Raw genomic sequence first — 9,082 nt, 5'->3', positions numbered from 1 at the left:
CACACACACACACACACACACACACACACACACACAGCAGCTAAGAGTAAACTCCTAGGGTCTCCATCACTGATACCTCCAAACCTGCATGACACTTCTCACTAGCACTGCAGGGCTCTTCAGCTCAGGTTCCTGCTGTACCAGGCAGGGGAGGGGCTTTACAGCAACTGCTATAGCTAACAACACTGTATCCATTTGTCATGTGGAAACTTCACAGGCAAACAATAGGTTCAACCAGCCTAAACTAAGCCCTATTCAAAAGCAAGTTTGCCCTTGGCTAACCTTGGACTGCACTGCGGGGATGCCTACATAACTGGCAAACACACCAAAAGTCATGAAACTATTCTTTTAAACAGGCAGGTGATATGCCATATTCTCAATAAAGTTGAAACTTAATATAGAATGTACACAAAAGAATTTTCTTTTTTTGTTTTTGCTGGTCATGGGGCCTGAACTCTGGGCCTGGGCGTTGTCCCTCAGCTCTTCAGCTGTAGACTAGCGCTCTACCACTTGAGCCTCAGCCCCACGTCTGGCTTTTTCTGCTTATGTGGTGCTGAGGAATGGAACTCAGGGCCTCATGCATGTGAGGCAAGCACTCTACCACTGAGCCACGTATCCAGCCCCATTTTTCAAAACAGTGCTGGGAAGGTGGCTCAGTGGTACAGTGCTTGCCTCGCATGCATGAGGTCCTGGGTTTGATTCCTCAGCACCACATAAGCAGAAAAGGCCAGAAGTGGCGCTGTGGCTCAAGTGGTAGAGCACTAGCCTTGAGCTGAAGAACTGAGGGACAGCACCCAAGCCCAGAGTTCAGGCCCCTTGACGGGCAAATAAATAAATAAATAAATAGCATGCATTAGGCTGCCCTAGTAATACAAGTCTGTAATACCAGCACTTGGAAAGCAGGTGGATCACAAGTTTGAAGCCAGCCTAAGTGGGCTTCACTAGGAGACTTTGCCCTCAGAAAAATAAAACAACAACAAAGCATGTATTAGTCATTAAGAGCTCAGTGTATGCCAAGAATTACCAAATCTAAAAGGAGAGTAGGAGCCAGGACTGGGTGGCTAAACACCTATAATCCTATTTACTCAGGAGGCTGAGTTGGAAAAATCATGGTTCCAAGCCAGTCTACACAGGAAAGCCCATGAGACGCTTATGTCCAATTAACCACCAAAAAGCCGGAAGTGGAGCGGTGGCACAGGTGGCAGAGTGCCAGCCTTGAGCAGACAAAGCTAAGGAATACCACCCTGGTCTTAAGTTCAAGCCCTAGGACTAGCACAAAAAAAGTGCAGGTCAGCCAGTGGGCAACACTGTTGACCAGAAGAATGACAGTACACTGGGCACAAGACAGGGTCAGTGTCCAGGGGCAACTGGGTGGGGCTGACAAAACCAATAGACAAGTAGTCTACTGAAGATGTTGTTGGATAAACTTCCAGGCAAATGAAGCCAGTCCAATGGAGGCTGGATTCTGGATAAAGAAGCACAGAAAAGGGCTAAGAAAGTGGCTCAGTGGTAGAACACTTGCCTTGCATGCCTGAGGCCCTGGGTTCAATTCCTTAGCACCACATAAGCAAAAAGAAAAAAGCCGGAAGTGGCGCTGTGGCTCAAGTGGTAGAGCGCTAGCCTTGAGCTGAAGAGCGGAGGGACAGCACCCAGACCCAGAGTTCAGGCCCCACAACCGGACCAAAAAAAAAGCAGCACAGAAAAAAACCACAGCTGACCTAGCATACAGAGCTTCACAGTCAGGGTGCCACTAAATGGTGTCCAGAATGAACAGACATACAAGCCTGAACACCACCCAGCACAACACAGCCTAGCAGCAGGGTGTACCTGGCCAAGCTTCCTTGTGCTTCTAGAGAGCCCAGACACTGCCACGGATGGGACTGTCTGATTCCACAAGGACAGAAACAGGAAAGTGGGGTTAGAATCATGGCTCGGTTGGTAGAGCACTAGCTAATGAGTGAAAGTGTCAGATACTAAGTTGAGTCCTCATCTCAGACCAAGAAAGAAAGAAGCAAGGCAGGAATATTTACTTTGAAGGGGAAAATATTTAGAAAATAAGCTGGCAGCTTCTTAAGGAAGTCACTGTGCTTACAAGTTGCAGCTAGTAAAGGTCCTTGTCCAGAGCTGGCTCAGTACCTGTCTCCTGCCCACAGCGGAGAAGCACTGCCTCCTTCTCCCGCGCATGCTGCTCCCTCACCAGCTCCAGTTCACACTGCTGCCGGTTCTGCAGCAGTGCCAGCTCCTGTGCCCGCCGGCCGTTGAGCATCTCCCGCAGTTCTGACAAAGCTGTCTCCTTCTCCTTCTGCAAGTTGGCCTGTGTCAGCTCCAGCTGTGCTGTGTGCATGTTGTTCAGGCTCAAGCGCAGTGCTTCCAACTCAAGGGTAGGCACTGTCTGTGGGTAGAAAAGCCAGGCCTGATGAAGGCCAGGCTTGGAACAGGGCAATACCAGGAAGCATAAGCCAGAAACTAACCAAGGGGCAGGGGAGAAACGTGACACAGGAGGGTGATGCCCACTCTCTACAATAACATGTGTCCCCACACTAGTGGTTAATCATGCAGCCTCCGCCAGCACCCACCCCTCCCTAAAACTTCTCTCATTAGATTGCAATTTGTAGCAAGTGTGGTCAGTTCATCTTTCACAAAGTCTGGCATGTGCCAGACTCCTTGCCCTTCTATCTGCCCTGGAAAGGGCCTCAAACAGAATGGAAACAAAATAGAAGAGAAGGCAGCAAAGGCACAGCACTACTGTATATTCTCAGATGCATCTCCCCATCTGCAACCCTCCCTAGTTCCCAAGACCTGATGAATCCTGGTGTGAATAATAGAGTATACTTTTCAAACTTGTGAGGGCTGAGAGCCCAGGCCAGGCCATGTGGATCACCTGAAGTGACTGCTGCTGCTGCTGCTGCTGGCCAGCCCCATCCTTAGGTCCTCTCACCAGTTCATGATCTTGTTCTTGCTCCTAGGAAAAGAAAGCGAAGGATGTGGCCCAGAGAATTCACAGGAGCAAACTATCACTGGAAGAGGGGGCAACTGCCAATGACTATGAGGTTTCCTACTAGGGTCATGAAAACATCTGGAAGTAGATAGACAGGTGCTGTGCAACACTATCCTGTCCTAAAATCTACTAGCATGTATTAAAGTGGTGAATCTGTCATTACAGGGAAGTGAATGGACCTAGAACAAATCAAGTGAGGTAAGCCAAGCTCAGAGACAAATGGTGCATGTATTCTCTCATATGCAGAAGCTAGATCTAAAATACTCAAGGATATGATAAACTATACAAGACTCTAGGCATTCACATACAAAAGAGGATATTCTTAGGGGAGGAACAAAAAAGTGCAATGTCTATGTGCTTCTTATCTTATAAAATAATATTTACTGAATACAAGTTAATTTTAAGGTATGTAAGCTGTATTTACATTAAAAATTATGGAAAAACATCCAATATATTCTATAGTCCTGACACCAGCCAGCACATTAACATCCAGGCCTCTTTAGCCATAAGAAGTGAGAAGTGATACCAACAAAATAAAAAGCATGCATAAATTGACTGGGAAAGGCAACAAATGCTGAACCAACATGAGATGCAATTTTATTTATTTATTTATTTTGCTAGTCTTGGGTTTCAACTTAGGGTCTGGGAGCTGTCCCTGAGCTTCTTTTGCTCAAGGCTAGTGCTTCACCACTTGAGCCATAGCCATAGTTATTGAAGATAAGAGTCTCAAGGACTTTCCTGCCCAGGCTCTCTTCGAATTGCGATCCTCAGATCTCAGCCTCCTGAGTAGCACTAACCACCAGTGCCTGGCTGAAGATATAACTTTCAAAGAAAATTTTACACCCACTAAATCAGCAAAAGTTGTTGCAAATACTATTGATTCTCAATGCCATTGAGAAAAAGCTAAGGGATAGTGCCGAGGTCCTGAATTAAAGCCAAAAATAAGTTCAACATTTTCCTTTCTTAAGAACCATTCCAGGGCTGGGAAGGTGACTCAATGGTAGAGCGCTTGCCTTGCATGCATGAGGCCCTGGGTTTGATTCCTCAGCACCACATAAGCGAAAAAGAAAAAAGCCAGAAGTGGCGCTGTGGCTCAAGTGGCAGAGCGCTAGCCTTGAGCTGAAGAGCTGAGGGCCAGCACCCAGGTCCAGAGTTCAGGCCCCACGACTGGACCCAAAAAAAAAAAAAGAAAGAAAGAACCATTCCAGCCCGGTGCCAGTGGCTCACACCTGTAATCCTAGCTACTCAGGAGGCTGAGATCTGAGGATCAGGGTTCAAAGCCAGCCTGGGCAGGAAAGTCCGTGAGACTCTATCTCCAATGAAAAACCAGAAAACCAAAGTGGTACTGTGGCTCAAGTGGTAGAGCACTCGCCTTGAGCTGAAGAGTGCAGGGACAGCGCCCAAGCCCAAAGTTCAAGCCCCATGACCAACCAAAAAAAAAAAAAAAACCATTCAAAGCCAGGTATGATAGTACACACCTGTGATCCCAGTTACTCAGGACAGAGGAAAAAGGATCATAAATTCAAGGCCAGCCAAGGCAAATTAGCCAGACCTTATCTCACAAGTAAAAATATAAACAAAAGGATTGGGGGTATTCAAGTGATAGAGCACTCACCTAGCATGCTCAAGGCCCTGGATTCAATCCCTAGTACCAAAAAAAAAAAAAAAAAAAGAGCTATCTTGACACCAAAACACAGAATACCTCTGTCTTCATATTCCCACCACAGGAACGCTTTAGCAAGCTATCTAAAGGAAAAGGAGCAGATACAGGCCTGTGTCTCACAGAACTCCCATAGAAGCTGCAGCCCTGTGTCTCACAGAACTCCCACCAGGCTCCTGCTGTCCCTCTCTGACCTTGAGGCCAGTCTCTTAGGGCTTCCCTCAGGTAATACATTGCCCTACCAGCACATCAGACTCAAAACGAAGCTAACTCCCCTTCCTGCAGTAACTAGGGAACTGTGCTGGGGCAGTGTGCCTTGATATGGCCATAGACCTCTAGAGAAAACTCACTGTGGAACCAATAAGGCAGGGAACTGATCTGGAGAGTGGGAGATACCAGGCAAGAATTCAAGACAGTGTGATGAGATTCCTCCAACACTGGGGTCCTTCACGTTCTTGGTCTTGGTCCCAGTCCTGTTCCCACCACCATGTCAAGCACTAGTCCTGGTGTCTGTCCATCCTACAAGTCATTGTGGTTCCCATGGCTCTCTACCCACCTCCTCTCTTTGCTCTCTTTGATTCCACTGAGAGCCTTTCTGGCCCTGGTGATCACAACCAGCCCAGCAGAGCCCATATCGCTCTTCATTGCAGCCACTCTTGACAGGAACCAGATACCGGCCAGCGACTCAAAGCTCAGCACTAACCCAGTAGGCACCAGGTCAGGTGTCAGCATGACTCTAAAACCATACACACAATGCTTACCTGTCCATGAAGGCAATGATTTAGAAACAAAATTTTTCATATTAGGAGGAAGAGAGTCAGGTACCATTGTGAAATCCATTTCAACTGGAGCTTTCTCTCAGGAAAAGTCAGATGCCATCTTAGAAATGAAAGCACAATCTTCAAAACTGCTACAGAAATGAATGGAAATGACCTGAAATGCTCCTAAGGGATTCCTCACATACTTGATGCGACCTGAAGCTCAAAAGCCCTGGATACCAGGAGGAGCCACTTGGACACAGACATCTAGGATTTCACCCAAGTCCAGAGCACTTAGAAATGGAGCCTCTGAGTATGCCACACTCCCAAAAGGCCCGTGCCAGGATGCAGTGAATGAACACATCTCTGATCATGGGACCAGCAGGAATGAGGGAGTCAGGAGAGTTTAGCCAGTTTCAAAAGTACAGATCAAGTCTACTTCTTCTTCAAAATGTAAACTAAGGCCTCTAATATCCAGAACATACAGAGAACTTAAAGAACACTCAGGCTAGGAAGGTGGCTCAGTGGGAGAGTGCTTGCCTTGTATGCATAAGGCCCTGGGTTCTATTCCTCAGCACCACATAAGCAGAAAAAGCCACAAGTGGCGCTGTAGCTCAAGTGATAAGAGTGCTAGCCTTAAGCTGAAGAGCTGAGGGACAGCACCCAGGCCCAGAGTTCAGGCCCCATGACTGGCAAAAAAAAAAAAATGGCTGGGAAGTTGGCTCAGTGGTAGAGTGCTTGCCTCGCTTGCATGAGGCCCTGGGTTCGATTCTTCAGCACCACATAAGCAGAAAAAAGCCAGAAGTGGTGCTGTGGCTCAAGTGAGTGCTAGCCTTGAGATGAAGAACTGAAGGACAGCACCCAGGCCCAGAGTCCAGACCCCATGACCAACAAAAAAAATTTAAAAAATTTTTTTAAATGTTGGTGCCCATCCTGGGGCTTAATCAGGGCCTGAATACTGTCCTTGAGCTTTATTACTCAAAGCTAGTCTTCTACCACTTAAGCCAGCTCTTTCCTGCTTGGGCTGGCTTCAGACCACAATCCTTACATCTCAGCCCTTTGAGTAGCTAGGATTACAGGTGTGAGCACTGGTGCCTGGCTGACCAATCATTTTTCATAATCACATACACTCACACACCCATACATTCCCCCCCCCCACCCACACACACCTAGAAGAAAGATTTCCTGGAGGAGACAGGGCAAGATGACAGACTGTATCTGCTGTTTTTCAAAATAAGAATCTGGTGACATAAAGAGATTCGTCAAAATTCTGAAGAGTAGAAGAGAAAAAAAAAAATGACTAGATCAGGAGGCTGAGATCTCAAGATTGTGGTTCAAAGCCAGCACAAGCAGAAAATTCCATTAGCTTCATATCTCTAACCAGCAAAAACCCTGAACAAGAGGCATGGCTCAAGTAGTAGAACATAAGCTGTGAATGAAAAAACTAAGAACACAAAGCCCCGAGTTCAAGCCCCAGTTCAAGGAAGGAGGGAGGGAGAGAGGGGTTAATTATCCACTATGTTCTCCTCAGAGAGCCTGACAAGAGTCCTGCAGTGCAGAATCACTTGGAGCAAGTAGAGGCCTTCTCAACATAGGCGTCTCCCCTCAGCCACTAAGACAGCTTCACTAACCTGAGAGGTACAATGAGGGGCTCATGATAAGTGACAGGTGGCCCACAGGACAGAACTGCAGGGAGGGTGACATGAACCTGATCAGGCAACCGCATGACCACCAGGCAGTCCAGTGCTCCAGAGCACACCAGGTCGGTCCAGTGCTCCAGATCTCACACAAGCACCAAGGCAAGGTCTCACACCTTTCTAAAGAAGCAAACTGCAGATTTATAGGTAGACTATCACACATTTTAGATACAGGCACAATTACATTTATCAATAAGGCTAGCCAGATGTATGTATCACAGCTTTGAACAAAATTCTGCTCTTCACATCATTTTCCAATTTCTGGAAAACTGAATCTACCAGCAAACATCCTAGCAAACATCATCTGACTGTACCCTAAGGTGTACATGGCAGAGCAGGTCAGGCTTTAATGACTCACTTTATAAAAGTGCCAGGAAAAGCCCACCTAAAAGCAGTCTGAAGGCCCAGGAGCGCAGCCCCTTCTCACTGTCAATACCCATAGAAGAGCTCCATGCCATTCACAGGCCTGCAGCACCAGAGTCAGCTTTTTCAGCCACACACCACCTCTGCCATACCTCCCTAACCTTCCTCCTTATCCTACCTTCAAAAAGGAGGAAAAGGCAAAGACAACAATCAAGTGCATTTCAAAGAAGACAGGATATCATACTGTAAGTGTCTCACATCTGTCAAAGAGGCTGATACAACCACACAGAACCATACCACAGACAAATTACAGTTGTAAAATTGCCATTACCAAAGCAGCAAAATAACACTTACCTTTAAACAATCAATCCAAAATTTCTCAAAATCAGTAAAGTATTCACTTAGAGTAAAACCATATAAGTTTGCCTAACTTTAATATAAAACAAAGCCATCTTTCCCCACTTAAAAGTTAGATCAAAGATCACTTTTACTAAGTTACTCTAGCAATAACTAGAACCTACATGTGCTAGCAGATGGCTGCAATCGCAGCACTCAGGAGCCTGAAGGAGGAGGATCATGAATTCAAGTTCAACCAGGGTTAAACATCAAGACCATTCTCAAAAAGCCAAGTAAATAAACAGAGAAGCAAAATGTTGAACCACAACACTGAATAAATCTACCTGAGCTGAAAATGACCCTCTGGCCCCATCTGGGGTGTCGCTGTGTGCCGCACTCTGGCAAACAACCCCAGCTCCCAGAAGCCCACCATCCGGGGAGGCTAGCGGACTCTCCTCCTGGATAGGCGCAACGAAAGCCGAGCCCTTCCTCTCCGCCGTCTTTTTCTTCGAATCCGCACCGTCACCTTTTGTTTTCCTCCGCCGGAAGTGAGCAAGCTGCGCAAAAACGTAGAGAAGTAGTAAAGGCAGAGGTAAGTGAGAAAAAAGTAACAGAACCACAAAGTCAACAGTCCTGTGGGGAGCATGAGGCTCAGGCCACACCTAGACAGCAAGCCACTTTCCCACTAACACTGTCCTCACTGACATCAGTGACACAAGCATTTCAGTTCAGAATGATATCCAGAGTCTATAAGTGAAGAGCTATTAATTATGCCCAGATACAGACAGATTCGCTTTTCTAACCCTCGGCAGTTTACAGACAATTAAACAATTTAAAATACATTGAGCACTTAATCCGCCATGCGTATGCCTTAAAACTATACAGAAGCTGCTATTGTTCCTCTCGCCCCCTTCCCCCAGTCCAGCCAAAACTTGCGGGTTCTGAAACAAGATACAGAAATAGCAGAGAATTAACGAAGCCAGGTCAAGCTAACGTCTTCCTTTCCGGAACCCGCTGCTCTATTTTTCACGACTAGCTCCGTGCCCCGGGGACCGGCAGAGGCGCCGCCTCGCTCGCTCGCTCGCCGGCCGCCCGGACCGCCCGGACCGCCGTCCCCCCGGGAGCCTCACTCGAGAGAGCAGGTCGCTTTCCAGAGCAGGGCGTGTTTCCTACACAGACCCGGCGGCCGTACGGGACAGGGCTTCGCCCCGCCGTCGTCCTCGGCCGCGGGGCCCCGGGCTCGGCTCCTCCGTGTGCGCCGCGCTGAGTG

At 47.5% G+C, this 9,082-nt stretch overlaps 1 protein-coding gene across 1 annotated transcript in view; it reads right to left on the bottom strand.

Moving 5' to 3' along the window:
• Pcnt (pericentrin) overlaps window positions 1-9,082 on the bottom strand; it is a 134,675-nt gene that overhangs the window by 119,090 nt on the left and 6,503 nt on the right. The window contains exons 2-4 of the mRNA XM_013032905.1: window positions 8,157-8,369; window positions 2,882-2,962; window positions 2,137-2,392 (exon numbers count right to left, since the gene is read on the bottom strand). Of these exons, the coding sequence (XP_012888359.1) occupies window positions 2,137-2,392; window positions 2,882-2,962; window positions 8,157-8,369 (550 nt within the window). The remainder of the gene's footprint in view (window positions 1-2,136; window positions 2,393-2,881; window positions 2,963-8,156; window positions 8,370-9,082) is intronic.

Source organism: Dipodomys ordii, unplaced genomic scaffold, assembly GCF_000151885.1.
Source record: "Dipodomys ordii isolate 6190 unplaced genomic scaffold, Dord_2.0 Scaffold159, whole genome shotgun sequence".
Lineage (NCBI taxonomy): Eukaryota > Metazoa > Chordata > Mammalia > Rodentia > Heteromyidae > Dipodomys > Dipodomys ordii.
Note: the sequence above shows the minus strand (reverse complement) of the source record. Positions and strands in the feature narration are given on the sequence as shown.